At 42.9% G+C, this 19,895-nt stretch overlaps 2 protein-coding genes across 8 annotated transcripts in view; one reads left to right on the plus strand and one right to left on the minus strand.

Moving 5' to 3' along the window:
• Positions 1 to 2,119: 2,119 nt before the first annotated feature.
• The window catches only part of LOC117240483 (cytosolic carboxypeptidase 1-like), a 30,702-nt gene continuing 12,926 nt past the window's right edge, over positions 2,120 to 19,895 (plus strand). For 3 of the 6 annotated variants that reach the window (XM_033506509.1, XM_033506514.1, XM_033506521.1), the window contains exons 1-14: positions 2,120 to 2,965; positions 4,957 to 5,102; positions 7,319 to 7,401; positions 8,021 to 8,132; positions 8,296 to 8,438; positions 8,508 to 8,652; positions 8,789 to 8,920; positions 9,059 to 9,202; positions 9,940 to 10,111; positions 10,472 to 10,538; positions 10,734 to 10,909; positions 11,003 to 11,591; positions 12,074 to 12,583; positions 12,951 to 13,129. In XM_033506509.1, coding sequence (XP_033362400.1) covers positions 2,862 to 2,965; positions 4,957 to 5,102; positions 7,319 to 7,401; positions 8,021 to 8,132; positions 8,296 to 8,438; positions 8,508 to 8,652; positions 8,789 to 8,920; positions 9,059 to 9,202; positions 9,940 to 10,111; positions 10,472 to 10,538; positions 10,734 to 10,909; positions 11,003 to 11,591; positions 12,074 to 12,583; positions 12,951 to 13,129 — 2,702 coding nt within the window. In that variant the 5' untranslated portion in view covers positions 2,120 to 2,861. Of the gene's footprint in view, positions 2,966 to 4,509; positions 4,563 to 4,956; positions 5,103 to 7,318; positions 7,402 to 8,020; positions 8,133 to 8,295; positions 8,439 to 8,507; positions 8,653 to 8,788; positions 8,921 to 9,058; positions 9,203 to 9,939; positions 10,112 to 10,471; positions 10,539 to 10,733; positions 10,910 to 11,002; positions 11,592 to 12,073; positions 12,584 to 12,950; positions 13,130 to 19,895 lie in introns of all 6 variants that reach the window. The other 3 variants (XM_033506527.1, XM_033506516.1, XM_033506510.1) reach the window with 3 other exon arrangements.
• Positions 13,196 to 19,627, minus strand: LOC117240514. Of its 2 annotated transcripts, none has more exons than XM_033506530.1 (4): positions 19,452 to 19,627; positions 16,890 to 17,247; positions 16,120 to 16,275; positions 13,196 to 15,112 (listed from the first exon to the last, which is right to left on the minus strand). In XM_033506530.1, the coding sequence occupies exons 1-4, from the start codon at positions 19,495 to 19,497 to the stop codon at positions 14,401 to 14,403; spliced, it is 1,272 nt and encodes a 423-aa protein (XP_033362421.1). In that variant the 5' UTR covers positions 19,498 to 19,627; the 3' UTR covers positions 13,196 to 14,400. The 2 variants fall into 2 exon arrangements, with proteins under 2 accessions (XP_033362421.1, XP_033362426.1); XM_033506535.1 differs by having other exon boundaries at positions 14,890 to 15,112; positions 16,113 to 16,275.

Consider the following 19,895-nt stretch of genomic DNA (forward strand, 5'->3'; position numbering starts at 1 on the left):
GTCATGCTTCGATAGGTTACATTATTTACGTTCATTCGAAATCGTTAAATGCAATCTGTCGCACGATAGACGTCCTTCAGTCGCACAGCGTTTATTTATTTATTCGAGCAGCTTAAAGCGACGACTCCGTGTAGCAATAAAAACGACACGCTTTGTAATTAAAACACGTATTATAAAGATATGGCTAATATATCGCTGAGAACGATTTTTGTGAATGCTTTGATCGCGCCAACGTCAAGTAAACAGAAATGAAATTTGACAGATTGATATGTTATTCAAACGATACTGCGACAAACCGTCGATTTTTATACATTCATGAATAATTCAATGGCGCAAAAGTATATAAAATGCACATAATCTGTGGAAGTATATAAAATGTCGAAATATTTGTCATGAAAGTCTCTTCCTAAATCTTATATTTTCAGCGGTGCTTATAGAAATATGAATTTCTATAAATTTCCGCAATTCATCGATAAAATTCAGCAATAAAAATTAGCCTCGATGCAATCGTTAAGAAGAATAAATATAAATACGAACGCAAGTAATAAGTAACAAGAACCTAAAGCGACATAAAAACTCGGACATCTTTAATAATACTTTATGAAAATTCTCGTTTCATCTAAATTACTCAACCGATAACGAAATCCTATAAAAATACACCACCAAGAACGGATATATAGAAATATTTTGAGCATTAAAAAGATGTCGGCGCGAACCACGAGGGAGCAGCTGATGGACCAGTTTGAACGAAAGCGCCTTTTCGGAAATCGATAGGAAGAGAAGCTCGTGAGGCGTCGACTGCGCTCGTGGAAGTTCGCACGGGCACTAATCAATCCGCGGGAGCTATCGTGTTTATCAACAAGTGCCGCATACACCTGCTTTCGCGTCAGCTTCCGTGACGGTCGTTCGGCAACCACCATCATCGGTGGCAACCCCTTCGTTGCCGGTGGTTCTTCGAATAGTGTTCGTAGTGCGAGGTTAAAGCACCGAGCCGTGTTCTCGACCAACGACCACCTTGCTGCGTGTTAAACCGTGCGTGTTGCTCGTCGACAAAGATTACCCTCGCCGACTCTTCCTCCAATCTTCTGCCTCCTCTTCTAGTTTTCCGCTTTTGTTTCCTTCGTTTCCTTGGTTTTTCCCGGTTTTCTCGTCGAGCGTGAGTTCGCTGGAATTACATACTATTAATAACCCAACGGTGTCGTTGCACGATGCTGCTCTTGACCAGCTGTTTTTCAAAGGATTTTTGCTCTCGACGACGAACATTGGCATTTTGTCGAGAATTTTCGCGTCGATCTTTTTGTGTCGTCGTAGATTTATTAGATTCGAGATCGTGAAAAGGGAAAAATAAGTTTCTAACGGTTTGTTTCTAACAGGTAAAGGTTAGTTTCGAGAGGGTAAAAGGTTAGGTCAATGAATTGTCTATCGAATCATCGAACTGTATTTGTGCTTCTTCGTGTCTTTTATTTGTTTTGTCATCGTTGGATTTTAAGTGATAGAATTTACGGTAGATGGTACTTGATTTCGACAGACTTTAGCCCGAAGTGAAAATTCGCCAGATCTTCGCTGTGTCCGCCGGGAAATATCTCCACGAAATTGTGAGAAACTTGTTCATAATTATTTTCGGTGATTTCGTTTTAACGCGTATTATACCGATTTATTTAAGGATCTTCGATCGCGTTTGAAAATTTTCTTGTATCGTTCCGATATACTCGCGCCGTAAATATTTCGTTTCTCGAAGTACAAAGTCACCTGCTGCTCATAATTTACTGTCTCGCGTCTTAATAAACTGATGATCTTCGCAAAACACTGATGGAAGCTTGGAGACATTATCCATCTTTTGGCAAGCAAATTTCGTTCCTGCCATCTTTCATCGTCGCGTCATCTGCAAACCCTCTTTCCACATATTATGTGCGCGTTGAAATCCGCCGATTTCGAAACAATGCTCGCTGTGATCTCCTTGAAAAAATTCCGAAAATATTCTCCATTTCAATTTACACAACAAAGTGAATTACACAATTTAGCGAATTTTGTATTCTTCGCATTTTTATGAATTGCAACGTGCGTATAAAAGTGAAGTGAATCTATCGAGTCGCAATGAATCAGCAATAAAACGTTATTATTTACCGGAACTTTGCTTAATTGTCTGCGATGACCGTGTAGAAACGTGTTTTGTTCCACGCTTCAGGACACGAGGTTCGATGATGCATCGCTTACTGATCGAGGGGTGCGATCGAGGAGGGTGAAATCGAAAATATGAGAAAAGGGGCGCGGTTTTCGGAAAGCGGTCGTCACTATAAATAGAGCCGCCTCGTGCGTGCGTGCTATGCTTTTAAACATAGTTTTGGCAACGCGAAACGTCAAACCGCCTCGGAGTGGCAAAGCGCGTGGATCGTTTCGCGAATTTCACGGAAAACATTGGCCGGAATCCTTGTTCCTTTCTGCAATACCTGGTTCAAACCACCGGACATCTTCGAGTCTGGAGAATAAAATGTGACTGCGTGTTACTATTTTTTAAAAAATCATTCGCCCATTCGTTAACTCGTATCAAGAAGGAAATAAAGAAACAGAAGATTTATTTACTGACAACATCGAGTAAAATAAAATTCGTTTGAGTTTCTTCGTGAAGTCGTGTTTTGATAATACAACGGTCGATATCGTTTTGAACGTTCGTCCATTAAATAAATCAGCTGTTTTATTTCGTCGATCGTTGTGTCGCGTCTCGACGACTCTTTTCTTGCCTTTTCTTCCGATCAAAGGGAGGTAAAAAAGCGGGGAGCTTCGTCGAGAGGAAGAAATGAAAAGTGCATCGGAGAAGTGTGACAAGGAGAACCAACGGCCGATGGAGAGAAGCCACGAGGCTGATGGAGACGCGCAGGGTGCCCAGGACGAAGAGTAAAAATCGCCATCACACTAACAAAAACGCCTGTCCCCGCGTTTCGTGCGTGTGCTCGTCGCTCTGCGTCAGGTTTCCGGTTCCCGTTCCGAACGCACATTTGCAGACGCTTCGATGCACACTTCGCTACACGCTTCTTTTCGTTCGTGTGCAATGGATGCAGGAAGTATTCGTGTACCGATAGATGTTAAACGGTATTTCGTGAAATTATGGCTCCTTGGTCAATTTGTATAAGAGGATGAGTTCGTACGTGTATATGTCTTGTCAGAAGACGGTAAAATCGGCGTGCAAGAGAAATAAATTATCGGTCTAATAACAAAGTTTTAAATAATATGGTTTTCGAACAAATTGTAGCTTTATGGAAAATTACAGTCGAAGGATAGGAATAAAAACGTGTTATCAGAAATTTGTTGTACGATATCTGTCCTAGCGATGTCCAAAAATATAGAAGCTCGTTATTTTATAAAAGTTGCTTGAGAAATCAGAGTTTCATGGACTGTTGTTTATGCGAATACTTCCTACATTCACCGTACGTTACACATACGTATTATTTCTACTACTACTACATCGGAGAATCGTTTAGTAGCAAGTTCCAATTTTCCTTGAGAAATATCGTCTTATTCGAAGAGGAGGGAATGATTGTTCGATAGAAACAATAGCGAAACGTTCCGGTAGGATGCGATTCATTGTCGGTTGGCTGGTCTGGCAAGGTTAATTGCAAAATATTGGCATGGATAGCGATACGATTCCGGCCAAATGAATTATAATGTTGTCGCGAATGTAATGTTGTCCAATGAAATCGTTGACAATAATTGGTCCGTATATATCGTAGAAAACTAATTACTCTGTACAATGTGTCTTCTCGAACGTGGACGGATATTTGTCATAAAAAATACAGGTGGTCGACGAGTCTTTCCAAACAATTTATTAATCGAATTACAACTTGCGATGCATTCGTTGTCTGTATTTTTTATCGTAGCTTTATTTAAATCCTGTTGCTTATAGAATCATAGAAGACTGGCTAGTTCCACGATACCATTTCACTTTCTTTTGATGCAAACACTCGCGATTCCAGACCTTCGAATCTTCCTTATCGATCAACTTGAATTTACCATCCTGTAGCTGACACTTTTAAAACTGTCGATAATTGACCCGAGAAACGTGCAGCGTTTGCTATCGCGATTAACACTCGAGATAGAGCTCGCGTCATCGAAGGTATCGCGGAAGTTCCGAGAGGAAGTAAAATTGGTCATTGCCGCCAATTAATTATCGATAAACAATGATACCGAGCGACTTTGGCGATTCGCACGTTTTTCTTCTTTTTTTTTTCGCGATCCACGCGAATTATTTCGAACATCGCCTGTTATTTGGCCGTGTTAATTAACCTTGAATTCGAGGCTTTCCGACGTTCGATTTTCATTTCTGTGACATTGGCTAACAGCGTGGCGTACGTGAAAGGAGACTAATGCGCATTACGCGCGAGAAATTGGCTCAACGCCAATGGACAGTCGATTGATGATACCGTGAATGACTCTACGTTTCTCGCGTACCTGTCCCATTTTCTTTCTTTTTCTTATAGAAAAGAGAACCGTGATTCTTTTGTTTCTACATCGCAGATATACGAAGGACATTGTAGGCGTCGGTAGGACGAGCCGCTACGTTCTATTAGTTAAGTATGATAATAACGAATTTTATTCTCTCTCGTCGATAAACGAACAACAGACACAACGTTTTATTTTATTTCGTGTGAATAAAAATAGACGACAGACCCAGAGAAACTTTCTCCGATCGATTGACACGCGAGAAAATAAAAATTCGTCCAATGGTTCTAAAATATTTTTCCTTCAAAATGAAACGATCAGTGCGATCTGCATCGTTCTGCTTGCTACTGTGTGCAATCCCCGGTTTGTTATGCGTAGCATTTTGGTAGCACGAGATTGCATGTTCGACATCGGTTTGCCAAGATAAAGCGTGTTGTTTGACTTGCGATCCTTTCACGCTCGTAGCTCTTCTCTTACTCTGACCGATAATTGAGCTTTGATTGTCGGCTGTTTGTGGTTTAGTGTGATGTCACCGAGCAACAAAAGCGCGGACGAGGCTATAAACGAAGCGTTGTTGGAGAAGCTGCGAAGTTGCGTGTCCAAGCCGCAGGAGGCCGATACGTTCAGACACATCGCAGCTAAGATTCATGCTCGTGTCACGTCTTCAGGTAACCATGCTTACACATACACGTACCTATTGTCTCTTATTTTCTCTTTATTTTATTACGCGACTTTCACAATTCAGCAAATTACATTTTTGCATCGTTAACAAGTCCGACAATAAGATTTCGTGCGGATTTAAACGACGTATAAATAGGACAGCGCTTTCTTTCTTTTTCTAGGGAAACATTTTTTTTTTAAACGAGTACGTTTCTCCGGTAGACCAGTTTCTCGTTTTATTCGTTATCCGTTTCGGAATTGCGCTACGATCACCGAGCAATGAGTTTCGAATGCGGTAGCAAAGTTTTAAACGACTCGAAACGGATTGGACACTTTAAGACGGAGCCTCGTGCCGTTAAATTGCTATTTTTACCGCGAACGTTGGCTTCTATTTCATCGGGCTAATCACCAGAAACTTGCACAATTTATTATTCGTACCGTGTCGGGGTGCTTGCACGGCCGCCCTTTCGTCAGCAGCGGGAACACTCGACACGTTCCTGTCTCACGAATTTTCGTCCTCAATTCCTTTTTACGTTGCTAACAAACGGCCGCCTGGTAATTCCCGTTCGCACGAACTCTTTCCATGTAAAACGAACGACCTTCGTGTCAAAAGATCGCCTCAAAAAGAGTAGAAAAATGCACAAAGAACATTACCATATTCTTGACGAAAGAACTCGGATGTCGAATTTAAATTCAGGCCTCTTTCGAATACACGGCAGAACCTTCGTTATCCGCACTAAAAATCATTTACATTAAACTACCTTATAAACGTTGATATTAAACGAGAGCAAAAGTTGCTAGATAAAAATGTCAGAATTTTTTCCCACCTGACATCCTTGTTTCTGAAGCTTTTCTTTTATAATCGCAGGTAAATCGCTCTGCTGAAACACATCAGACATTGACAGAAAGCCATAAATAACGAAGAGTAAAATAGAAAACAATATCGTGAGGAACGATGATGAAGCATTTTCGCGATGTATTCCAGATAAACAGGCTGCGTTCGCAATTATATTCCCATGCATGCCACGATATTATCGAACGATCAACGCTGCGTTTCATTAGTACATGAATTTAGACCCAGTTTCACCTATGCGAATTTCCATCACACGCCACCGACATCGTCTATGTGCAGCCATTTCTTTTTTAAACGATTACCAATGGGTCGATGTGACGATAAGGATTGCGCGGATTGGCGAACAGGTGTGCCAAGCAGAGTCACACGTCATACACTGGCCGTCACTCGTTATTTTCGAAAAGCCGGCTTTCCATTACATAAGAGTTTTCTTTAATGCTGATAGATCGTTTGGACGTAATCCAAACCGTACGGTACAATGTTAGACTGTCTCCGAGAGAATCGCGGTCGTGCCAATTTGATAAGGACTCGTTGTCTCGTTGATCGATATTTCTTTACGTTCGGAAGCTCGTGGAAACAGTGTCGTTGCACCGAATCATCGTTTGGCTAACGAGACACTTTCCATTGGAAAAAGTTTCGTTTGCTATTGCGACGTTCTGCATCGTTGTTTCGCGGTTGCTTCCAATACGTAATTTCGTAGAGAGAATTGCGGCAATTTTTTATTTGAGAAAATATATCACACGGAGAGACGGACTTGCAGAATCTGGTTGCGAGTTGGTTTGCTTAGGTTCTTTCAGCTGGCTCGCGTTCAACTGACTTTTTTCTCTAAACGCTCGTGCACGTGTTTAACGTAAGTATCTATTTACATTCTTACGAGACCCGCAATTCCTAAATACGTAAACGGTGCTTTGTCAACGTTTCAATTGAACAATCTCCGATTAGGCAGCGCTTTCAATTAGACGAGACATTAAAAATTTAACAGCGATCGATTATATCGAGAAGATGTTGCGCTAATGACTGAATATTTTCTCAGGCCAACAGCTTAGTGTGTAACATCCAGCTTTTTTATGGATAGTGTTCATGGCATTGGTCGCGATTGGCCTCGTGTCAAGTCTGAAATAGGAGCCATGTATTTTGTCAATGTCCAGTATGCTTGGTATCGCATCTGTTCCTTCGATTATTCATGGTCGCGGACATTGATTTATCTATGATTTGCGTATTTTGTTGTTTCGTTAACAGGAAATCGACCGATATAATGACTATTCGTTAATAATCCTAGAATACGGACGGTCTGATTTCCCTCGTGGAAATTTCGTAAAATTCTAATTACAACTATTGTATTAAAACGTTTAAAGAATCGGTATGTTCCAGATCGGCGGGTGCGTGAGCGCACGTTGGAGAAATTATGGCGCAAGAATTCCGGCGCGATGGAAATATTCATCACAACGTTGGAGGTGGGTAGCTTTTTTAACTCTTCGCGTTCAAACATATTTTCCTTCGCAAAAATTCGCTTCGAAAGAATCTACGTGCGATGAATTTTTGAGGCGTAAACGACGCACGCTATCTACCGATCTATCGATTAAATGCTGTCTCAAAGCTTCTATCTCATAGAGCCAAACTTTGTCAACCCGCATTGTTACATCACCACTTAGATCAAAGACGAGGGCGCGAACTTTTACTTGAAATCGCGTTCCTGATTTTCAAGGGGCGTGACCGAACGCCCTGGCTTTTGCGAAACCCGACATTTAATCGACACTTTGTGGATCCAATTAAGCGTGCGGATAACCATGTCACGATTAACATTTTGCACGATATGGCGTGGTTAGGTGGCATCAGCCAGCTCGGTCCCCATTGTCTGTCTTGTCGACAGGGCTTCCTGCGGCATGCAAAACTGGAAATCCGTTCGTTCCATTTTCTGTTAAGTATCGCACGCACGCATCGCAGCAATAATTATCCGCATGGCCTGCTGCGCGTATCGAATATCTCTCGATCGTTTCCTTTTGCTATTGCAACGAGCTCAGATGCATTAAGTATAAATCGTAGAAGAATTATAATAAAGTTCGTTTGTTACAGAACTGCAAGGATCACGTGATAAACTGCAGTATCGCCAGCATATTACACGAATGCATATCACCCCGTGTCGCGAAGGGGAAGACCAAAGGGAACAAGAACAAAAGTGCCACAAGTAATTGCAATTTCTAAGTTTCGACGAGTTGGTGTTATTGTTTCCGAAGAAAATCTGCCAGTAGACGTGGTAGAGATTTGTAGAAAGTTTGGAAACCTAGATCGTATAATTGCTATCGGAGATGGTACGGTTAATTGAAACGATAATTGGCTGTCCTTTGCAGGATCCAGCAGCCGAATGGCAGTGATGCAGCTGATCAATTTAGGAATCACGCAAGTTCTAGTTAAGCTTTTAGTTAACCTGCAACACGCGGACACTATTTCGAGCGAAGTGCTCACGCAGGAGGTGCTTTGGCTTTTGGGCCAGGTAATATACATCGTCGTTCCCTTTACAGTTTCGTTCAATTTCTTTCAATTTTGTAAATAAAACTTACAGATAGCCCAAAGGGACCAGAAGTTCGTGTCAAAGATAAAGATGCTTAATACGATAAAATTGTTTCACACGCTGCTGAAGCAACATTACAACAACAGCAAAACGCTACTACCGTTGTTATTGACTGTCAAATGTCTGGCAAGAAACTGTGAGTAAATTGTCTCTGGATGAATAGATTTTTATAATTCAGAGTTTACAGATATCTCTATGTTTTCTACACAGAAATATCTATAACTTGTCGAACGTTTCGTGTTTATAGTTGTTTAAATCCGACTGGTTTTCAGCGATCTCTCTTCAAGTGTTGGTGAAGGACGGCATCTCCAGCACACTGGAGAAAACGTTCGTATGCGTCGGTTACATTCCGCATCTGAAACTCAGATTGCTGTTAGAGTGTTTCAAATATTTCACAACGAGCAGTACGTAGACTATTTTCGTTTATCGTTAGCGACGCGCGAGCTGATCCCATCAGCGAATTGAACTTTAGCAATTAGCCGGAATTTAAACGAGTACCGGTATACAACTTACTTACACGAGCATGTGTGTTTTGTTCGTAGAACTTTGTTGCACGAAATTCGTGAAGGTGGGCCTTGTGCATCTGTTGATGAGGATTTTCGAAAGATGGGAACGATTCGACGGCCCGATGAGACTGAAGATTTGCAATTGCGCCTTGATCACGTTGCAGCACTTATGCGTCATAAGTGAGTTTATTCGTGCCGACCTTTAAGCGTTGCGAATTACGAGAACAGCCGGCCGGAAGTTGAGTCTGTAGGGCGTAGAACGTATAGTCGCTTTTCAGCATCGACCATCGTGTTCTTGGGTTATTCCTAAATAAAACATACAGATTAGATTTTTATTTATTTAAATCGATCGAGCAAATTGCAGCTTAAATGACAGGACTTCACTGAGATTATCTTCCACTATCTATGTTTTCTCGTTCATATAAGCATTTTACGTTCGCGACAAATAGGTTCAATTGTCGGGAATTCGTTTGATCTGTTGATCGCTTCCAGATAAGTCAATTATATTCTTTACAAGCGTAAATATGTAATTCGTTTTCGACAGAAATACCACTATGCGTTAGAAGATGGAAGATTTACAAGCAAAGAATTAAATACGTTGTTATATCCTAGAGTTATGTCAGCCTTAATTAACAACTTAATCGTGCATTAACTGAAAGATTGTCCGAATAACCAAAAGCTCGTATAAATAGAGTTCCGCCGTATACAGACGTCGTTTCTTCTTGTGTAATTATTTTTGAACCGGTTAGTTATAGCTTAGTTAGGACATCGAATGGCTCTAGTTATCTTTTCTTACGACTTATTTGCCATTTCTTGCAGAGCAAACATATCGCATGTAAATTTATGTTCGCGTTATATCCACAAGCGGTGGTTTTACGTCGCCATTACACGTTGGGACTTCTTTTTGCCCGTTTCAGAAGCCGGCAGAAAGGCTATCAAGACGAACAATGGTCTGCAACTACTGTACCGGTTTTGCAGCAACTGTCCGGAGGATAAGGCATACGATTCGTTGCTGTCACGTATATGCGGAATAATCAATCAATGTCTGGAGAAGAAGGAGCTGCCGGTGCCCGAAATGTCTCCGGCAAGGTGAACGAAACATTCAAGGACGCACGAAATCGATCAACGCTCGATCGTAGCTCGAATCGTTTTTTCACGACGGTAGCTTATTGTTGATCTGGGCTAACGGATCAACTATCTGACGTTATCCATTATTAATAGTAGAAGAAGCATGTTGTTTGTTACGATAATGGGTAGAAGATAGGCGATTGAGAGAGAAGTAGAGATTCGTGTATCGATTTGCTAAATATTAAAACGAGAATTTTACTTTGGGTATCTTGAGTATCCAGTGTGTCATGTGCATTGTGTAGATTTCTGCGCAGATATCCTCCGGCAACAGGCGGCACGATTATAAATAACCTTGTAAATCTATGTCGAACTTTTTTGCAGATTTGTGCTACCCGAAGCAAACGTTAGACCGAATAGCGCCGAGAGTGGCAGCGACATCGACAGCCAGGTGCGTATTTTTGTCGGTCGGAATGATGCAACGAGTGAAACGTAAGGTTGCGAGGCGCCACACGGAATCATAAAACATCGTATAATTGCCTTTTGACGCCGGAATGGTTTCTAAGAAACTGTCTTAGGTCAAATGTTAAGTACCGAACCTTAGCGAGCATCTGTAATCTACAACGAGCAAAATGTCTCTACGCAGGCCTGTAGCGTGGCTTCTCTTGGAAGACTGTACAGTGACCTTGATTCCGGAGACGAAGAAGAAAGTCAGAATTCAAGGACGAACGTGAAAAATATGAATGCTGCCGACGAAGTGGACGAGAGCAAATTCTTCGCTGGTGTGTTCACTTCTCAAAGATCGGAGGAGGATCTGGCTGAGTACGTCGACGATATTTTTAACAGTCAGTTTTTTGGGTTAAACTTTCATTGGGAGAAAGTTTAATTAACCTGTATGTTAACTCGATTCTTTAGATACGGCGCTTTCTTCAAAGAATTAGGCAACATACAGAACCAAGTTTGCGTAGCAAAGTCTTCAACGGAGAAATTGATCGATGCGGCAGACACGAGGATATGCAGTAGCAAAACGAAAACGTTCACGAAGGATCCGACAAAAGAAGGGATAACAAAGAATCAAACGTCAAATAATGACACGGCTATCAAAATCTTTAACGACATGTCTTCGAATTTGTCGGATCAACAGGCCTATTGCGTGATAGCAAGCAGAGTGAAAAGCGTGATAGGTTTCGTGAAGGTGGCTTACCCGGATTTAATCGGTGGCGATGGTCTCGGGAAGGACGAGCCTTTGAACAACAAGGACAGGAAGGTCTGTCGATCGAAACTTCTTACGTGCGTGGAACGAGGTCTTCACGGTGGCACCTTGGTTCAAGAAGTAGTCTATGATCTTGACGCTTTAGCTTCTAATAACAGCGACGAGCAAACGCCGGCTGATAATCATTTGTGCAACTGGGATGAGAACAGGATAGGGAAACGTTGCTCCGACACCAAACAGCTGCACTTTGAGTCCAGATTCGAGAGCGGCAATCTGAGGAAAGTTATTCAGGTACAACTCTATGAATATTTCGTATTATTCAATCTTAACTGCACTGCCAGCCATAAGTATCATCACGTTATTGTAAACATCGCTCGACTAGGACACCTTATTTATTTTCTCAAAAATTTCGATTGCCATCTACGCCTCGCTTTTTGTACGGAACAATCTTTTTTCTGAGAAATAAGGGTATTAGTAATTAGTAATTAATTAGCGTTTCGATAATATAGAATACGAATAAAATATTTATTTACTCGAGGAAGTCGGTATTCCTTAATATCCTAATACACTCTAAACTTATAAGTGTGAGTACGTTATAATGTAAAATACTAAATAAAATAAAACGCGCTGGAATTTTCCAATAAATGTAACGTGTAAACGCGATGGTACTTATGGCTGGTGATGTATATCTAATTTTTCAAAGAACGATACTTCCGTTGGTTCTCGTTTCGCGGTAAATCTGCATCATTTCTTTCCAATCCGCTTCCTTGCAGATAGGCCCGAGAGAGTACGATCTAATCTTGACCCCGGATGTGAACAGCGGCTCCAGGCATCAGTGGTTCTATTTCGAGGTATCAAACATGGAGGCGAACCTGCCGTATACGTTTAACATCATCAACTGCGAGAAGGCGAACTCGCAGTTCAATTTCGGTATGAAACCGATTCTCTTCAGCGTGACGGAAGCTCAGTTAGGCAGGCCAGGTTGGGTGAGAACAGGCGCCGATATCTGCTACTATCGGAATTGTTATCAACGTCCAACCAAGGGGAAAAATTATCTGACTACGTCGTTCACTGTCACCTTTCCTCACGCGTACGATGTTTGCTATCTGGCGTACCATTTCCCTTATACGTACAGTTTGTTAATGACAAATATTTGGAAGTGGACCAGGAGGGTTCCCTCGAATACGTATTTCAGAGCGGAGACTCTTTGCGAAACGTTAAATGGAAACAACAATCCTCTGTTGACTATTACGTCTTTGGATTCTAAGAACAATCCTATACAGGTGAGCTTCGAAGAGGAAATATGTATACAATTTAAGAATTGAAAAGAATATTTTACTAGGTGATGGATGACGAATGGCGTTGATTTTATTACATAGAAATTTGAACTCTTTGACAGGCTGATACAACGAAGATGAATTCAGAACGAACGACTTAGGAAATATTTATTTCGACGTATATTTATCGACAAAATTTCTTTCGATAAAAATTCCTATTTTCAACTTTTCACGGTCAATCGATTTTAATAGTTTCGTTACGTACAATAACATCTAAAATATATGAAATTTATGGTATTATATTTTTTATGTTACACTGTGAAAGGGTCAATGGAATGATCTGGAAACATCTCGTTTCCTCTTTATTCTCCAGAACCGTAAGGTGATATTTCTAACATCGAGAGTTCATCCGGGTGAAAGCAATGCCTCATGGGTGATGGATGGTACGTTAGAGGCGCTGTTGAGCAACAACCCTTACGTAGCGAGTTTACGAGACGATTACGTATTCAAATTAGTGCCAATGTTGAACATCGAGGGTGTGGTAAACGGTTGGTAAGTGATTTCTAAGAAGATAATTATGTTAAAGGTTGACAAAGATCGACACGATACCAACAAGAATGTGTTTCGTACCTTTATTAATATTCAATTACACAAGTTGCACATTCGCGCCGTGTTTACGCAATGATATTCAAGATCCATGCGTCGATGACCTATCGTAGCAGTAAGAAAAATCATCTCGTGAATGTTGATCTACGCGTATGCCGATTGTCATATGTCTGGATGACCGAAACGTTGCGATTCGTACGTGTTCCTCGAGTAACCATTTTCCATTTAGCATCCTTCGAGACCCTGAATACTCTAATTTCAGTTCAAACGTTAAAATTACGGTTAAGATCGACGTTCGAACCGTTATCAAGGAGAAAATCCGGGTCAAACCGATCGGCTACGAAACGTTTCATCTTGCAGACGTACGAATAACGTTAACTAAGATGATTACACGTCGATATGCATGAAGATTCGTGGCACGGGCGGACTCCCAACCCTACACCAATGATGATTCGGTTAGCCTTAAGAACAACGATAATGTAGTTCACCGTGCGTTTCCTCCTGTACCAGCTTAATGCCTGAGATCCCACGCAGATGAGTCCTCACGTTCGTGTTTATTATCATCTACCATGTCTACGAGTCAAATAGCGCTAAATGGATACGTGATCCGATAAAAAAAAAAAAAAAGACTGCTGAAGAGATAGAGAAGAATCGAGCGCGACCGATCCTGTCACGCGGATGCAATATGTCCGCCGGTGCCACTGATTAAGGATCGAATTGAAATGGTGGAATGAATGCCCTTGCGAGAACGATGTCGGCTATCGTCGGAGATCGACGTCAGAAGGAAAAGACTCGTTTCCAAATTTACGTATGTATTCGAGCAAATGAACTGTTAGCTTAGTTTAAGTTTCAAAGGAAATCGAACATTCTTGAAACTTCATTCGGTATGAAGACATCTCTGTTTAAGACGAAACCTGATTTCGAAAGTTTTCCTTCTGTCGATCTAAGGACCCCGACGATTGCGAACGGCGTGAAAGAATCCGACGAGCGCTAACCGGAAATTTCATTGAAATCAGAACGAATGGATGAGCGATGAATGGCAACGACCGGTCCCATCGTGATCGCGATGGGATCGCTCGACCGCACGCGTGTACGCGTGCCTCATGTCCGCTGTATAAACATTAAAATAACGTACATCAATACATCTAGTTCCTCGAGAATCTCCTATGCTCTTCACTTATTAACGAACAACGCGACGATGCCTAAATTGTAAAGCGTTACTTGGACGGAGGGTCTAATACTTTGCCGTTGGTGCGCACTTTGATGTTGTACCTGTAGGCCGGTTCCGCCTCTGGCAGGATCGTGCTGCTGTCGTCGTCTTGATCCTTCATCATCGACGATTCAGCCGCCTCTGGTTGGTCGTTCACGTAGTAATCTTGGACGCTGTCGTATGGACCGACCGTGTGTGCGTCTTCTAAACCGTTATTTGGCGACTCGGTTTCGCCATGCATCTCGAAATAATCCGGCGACTCTCGATGTTCGACTTTCATGTCGGAGGCCGAACGTAAAGAGGAACGATGAACTTCGCGAGTCTTAAGGCCATCGAATACGCTGTCTTTTCTGGCCTGTGGACCTGGAGTGTCGGTAAACAGGCTCGTGATGTCGGGAAGATGATCTGGTCTGGTGTTGTCCAGTTCAGCGTTAGTAGGTTGTTCGTGATCCTCGGTGATTACTGGCGAAGACGTGGACGGTGATAAGGCGGGTTGCTGTTGCTTGTCAGACGCGGGAACGGCCGTGGTAATCAGCCTGCTAACGACCGGGTCTTCAGGTAATTTCTCGTCGACGGAGCTCTCTTCTTCCGGTGTTAACTTCTCGTCGATGCTGCTCTCATTCTGCTCGTCGTTCTTGCTGGCGTTGCTTTCCTCATGCTCGTCGACCTGGTCGTCGCTGGTTGGCGCCGAGGTGGTTGTTATGTAGGGTCTGCGATTTCTGGAAATCGCGCACTAGTTTCAGGAGAACGTTGTCGTCTCGTTCACGAGGGCAAAGCGATAGGTTTACAGAGGATTATTATTTAGAATAGAAAGTTGTGACAGTGACTTGTGGTGTTCCCTCTCGTATATTAGCGATAATTCGTATTAGTATCGTCTATGGTGTTAAAAGCATAAAAAGTACATAGAAAAAGTCTGGCACCACTGCTTAGCGTAATATTAGTAATATCAAATATTGAAATATTGAAAAATGTCGATAATATCGATCTATAATCAGTAGTGTCCACGCTTTTTCAGATTCACGTGTGCTTTGCGTCTCTGTGTGTGTATTATGCGTCGTGTGTCTGACGTTTGCGAGAAGCGAGAGAACGTGTTATTAATTATAAGCTGTGTTCTCGTGTTCGGGAACGTCACGAGTGATAAGCAGTTTACGTCCGAACGACAGCAAAGGATGTCGCACAGTTTCCCAAGTACCATCTATCTTAACAATTATTCAGACTACATTATCCAGTGAAGCGTTATTTGTCAGTTCCTTTTATCAGTTCTCATAACTCATAACCGCACGGAGAAAAAAACCTGCCAGTCCGTTAGCCACCGTGGACTCACTGGCTCTCTACGATCGCCTATTTAATTAACGCATGAGACAAAGACATCTTGTCCGCGTTTAATACGCGCTCGTATCGAAGCGTTCACTCGATTAATTTGCATACGAAATTCGAAGGAGCCTCGTCGTACCATAAAATCGTTCGCGTATTTACACGGCATATTTCGTTGGCGTAATTACATGGTTGCAAGAAACGCCTATGGGCCGACCAATTATCGCGTCCCTTTCACTGATATCTTATCGGTTTGTCCCACCGTTTTCTATTTTTTTGTCCGTGCGCCATCGAGATTCACCTTGGTACACGTTGAACTCTTCTGATAGCCTATCTGCCTATCTCATTTTCTCTCTCTCTTATTCTCGGCGGTTTTGTGTATTTTTGTGACAAGTATTATCTCACCTCTTACCCCTGAGTCGCAGAGACTGGAATGCTGCCGTAGTTGTAGTAGTAGCATCTTGTTTGCTCGCAGATGAAGTCCTTAACCAAGGTGCAGTCCTGGGCCTCCCATGCTAACGTAGGCGCTGCCATCGCCACGCATCCGTCCGCGCTGCCGCTGTCACCGCTGGAACCGAACAAGTTCCGGATTAGAATTTAAATCACCCGGCACCCGTTTATCGATTCGATGCACGCGTTTCCGGGTGGAGACGCGTGCACGCCGCGGAAGGGACGCCGATAATTATCGTCCGTGACGACGAATCGATCTTCGACCTATTGTCTTCTTCCTTGACGCGAAAGAATCTTCGCTGTGTTTCTATTTGCCTGGCTCTGTAGACAGAACGTGCGTGACGCTTGCTTCCTTCTGCACGCGTGTCTTTTGTCTATGTGATTTCCGGTTCTGACTGGCTTTTTTTTTACGAAGGATCGTTACGAGGTTTGTTCCAATCCGATAAATCATCGTTTCGCAAGGTTACACGCCGAGATAAAGATAAAGAGATAATTGAAAAGTCACGCTTGCTACTTTCTGTGTGCTCGTGTCCCTCGTCTACGTGATCTCCGATTCCGATCCGAGATTTTTTAACGAAGGATCGTTAAAAGGATTGGAAGGTTCGTTCCAATCTGCTAAACTATTATCCCGAAAGGTTAGAGAGTGGGATAAGGTTCTTAATTCCAAAGGTCGTTACGAAGTAATCTACGAATTGATTTTAGTGGAAGTTTGACGTGCAAGTTGATGATTACCTTTCGCGTGCCACTCGTTGAGGTTCGGTGCCGGGTGGAACGTCAGCGGGTCTGTTGCCAGGTCGCCTCAACATGTAGTCGAAGGTGGCATTGAACGGAAGACCTGTGCTCATCCAGAGGAACATGTCCGTGCCCAACTTGTTGCCGGATGTCCAGAAGTCGTATTTAACGTAGCCGGCGTTTTTCAAGTACTGCGTCATCGTATCGGCTTTTTCCTTAGTCTCGAAAGAGGCCAACTGCAAGCCCAACGAACGACAGTACTGATAGGCCAAGAAGTAATTCAGTTCGGGACTGTAGGGATTCATCCTTGACACGAAGTATTGCACACCGTCTAACTGGATCGTTGTGATCCTTTGAGCTGCAAAATTCATTTCAATTAAAACTCGTTATTATTCGTCGGAGATATTCATTAATCATCGAGAGAACGTATATTAGGTACGCATTTCCGCTAAATGTTTACCAAGTGTCGCTCGATCACCTGCAATTTATTCCTAATGATTGTCCATGCAGCGTTCCATTATGCTCGAATACATCGGCTAAATTTATTTAAATGAATTCAAAATTATGTATCGTGCTGTTTATTTTTTGAAAATCAACATACGTTTCATCGATTCAAATGCTAGAGAGCTATCGATCGATCCCATGCCCGACAGAGCCAGCTGATGAATAAAAAAGGAAATTCCTTTCTCGTTCTCGTATTATCTCATCGAGGCACGTCTCCGCCATTGACTTCCGACCAGGCCACAAATGGCAGCCCCAGACGCGGGAAAAATCATCCTGTGAATTCTAATCTACTCGGTGTTCCATTTTAGCATCGTCGCGCGAACCGTTACGTCTGCTAGCAATTATAACTACTTTTTATTCGTTCAATTCGGAGATGCATGTCGCGAAGCGGAAGAAAAATGCACTCGACGTATCCAACGAACGTCGTTCCCATTCACATCGAATTCTATAGCCTTTCAGCATTTTAAATCAGCCTATTCCAACCATCTAGATCTATCAACTACCATTGTCTTCCGTTTCCTTTCCTTCGTTTGTCGTTAATTAAGCTTCGTAAAATTTGTTACGAATACTCCTATTAGAAAATATAACGTCAGTTTACAGCGTCACATCGAACAGGTCGATTGTGTTCAGCTTAACTCGCACTCCCGCTCGTCGTAAATCATTTACTATCGCGATTTTAATTTATTACCTCTGGGATATGTATACATCATTGACGGCGTTCGTTATAGCCAGACTCGCAGAATGACCGTGTAGTTTGTGAGAAGTGTCGTGTTCGCACGATACACGCCGTGCGAGTTCATCGACCTTCTACGTCTATTTGGTTAACTGTACTTATAAATTATGACCGGTTCAGGCCACCAAATAGTTGGCAGACGACTGATACAAAGTCTAGAAATTTCGCAACGAGCTTCGCCCGAGCTGTTCTCTCTCTTTGCGCGCAAAAATCACCTGCAGATTATACCAAAATTCCTTTAGGAACGCGGACCACGTTAATTTATCAAATTTCCTCTCGCAATTGGAAATCGCGATAGACGTTTAAGTATGTGTTAGATTTTCCAAAGATTTAACGAAGAAAAGAACGTGGTATTTTCGACGGCACATGTTACGAAATAGACGAGCGAGCAAATTGATTGGAAGCGCCTTGAGAAAGAAGACGCGTGATAAATCGAAAGGGTGCGTTTCGCGTAAAAATGCTCCGGTTCGTGAAGCCCGCGGCGCAGGTGGTGGTAAACGACCTGAAGACCTTGAGACGTCTGCCGCCAGTGCTCTCTAGAAAGAAGACGCCTGCTAGACGCTATGAGCCGCGATTTCATTCACGAATTACGCGTCAGTCGTACGTATGGTAATTAACGCGATCGCGATGACGATAGTTTAGAAGCATTGGAATTTTGTCAAGCATCGTTACGCGTTACGCGAAATAAAAATTCGGCACGATTAAAAAAGGAAAAAAAGAAATATCTATCAAAGGAAAAAATTCGAATGTAGAAAATACGAGGAAAGAATCGTGACATTGGATGGACTTCTCGTCGTTAATTAAAGTCTGGATGCACGGTATCGTCCGTTGAGCAGAAAAAGAATCGTTGGGCGAACGTAGCATGAATAACGAACCGCGAAGAAACGAGTCAGAATGACGAACGAGTGATCTTGAAGTGGCGTGCGTGATCAGCGACCGCGAGTTTCCTCTTCAACGTTTGAATGCACCGGACGTCGCAGTCGACGTTTTCTTCGAGGGAACGACAATGCGAGGACGAAAGCATCGAACAAAGAAGAGAAGTTGAAAAACGAATCGATGCGGGTCGAGGTATTCTCCGGACAAAAACTTGGCGTTGTTCCAACGATACGAATCATCAAGAGACTACCAGAATTCGAAATCCGAATCTCAAACTGTCGAAAGTTCGAGCAAACTTCTTGCCAATCCACCTTGTTCCTAGCGAATTCCAACAGTCGGATCGGATTCCTCTCTGGTCTCTCGATTCTCGAAAGCGAATTTTTCAGATCGAACGTACGTTTTCAGCGAATTGAGCGATAACGACCGATATGTCGAGAAAGTGTACCAACCTGAGGCGAAAGCCGCGACGAGCAGCAACAGTAGAGCGATCTTCATGGTGGCGTGTGTCGATTAATCGATCAAGCAGCCGTTTCCGTTTCCGACTCTCGGAATACACCGGATGTTAGTGTTAGGGTCGCGTTCTCGGACTGGCCTCGCGCTGCGCTGTGGGGCCCCTTAAGAGTCTTCTGCCCGGATCCCAGAGGAGGGGGTCGTTGAAGATGATTCACTGGCTAACCTAGAGCAGGACGAGCGGAGCCCACGAAGGGACGAGCGGGCACGAGAGAGCGGGATAGCTCGAGACGTGGACGGGGGATACGAACCGATCCGAAATGTAATCGACTTGGCCGCGCAAAAAGCCTGCGAGGTGACAAGGTCAGAAAAAAATACGAGGTACCACGATAGATGTCGGTGCCGGAGGGTTAGAGAGGATGATGCGGTGCGTTCGTTGACAC

Source organism: Bombus vosnesenskii, unplaced genomic scaffold (genome assembly GCF_011952255.1).
Source record: "Bombus vosnesenskii isolate JDL3184/JDL3185 unplaced genomic scaffold, Bvos_JDL3184-5_v1.1 scf7180000013264, whole genome shotgun sequence".
NCBI classification, from domain to species: domain Eukaryota; kingdom Metazoa; phylum Arthropoda; class Insecta; order Hymenoptera; family Apidae; genus Bombus; species Bombus vosnesenskii.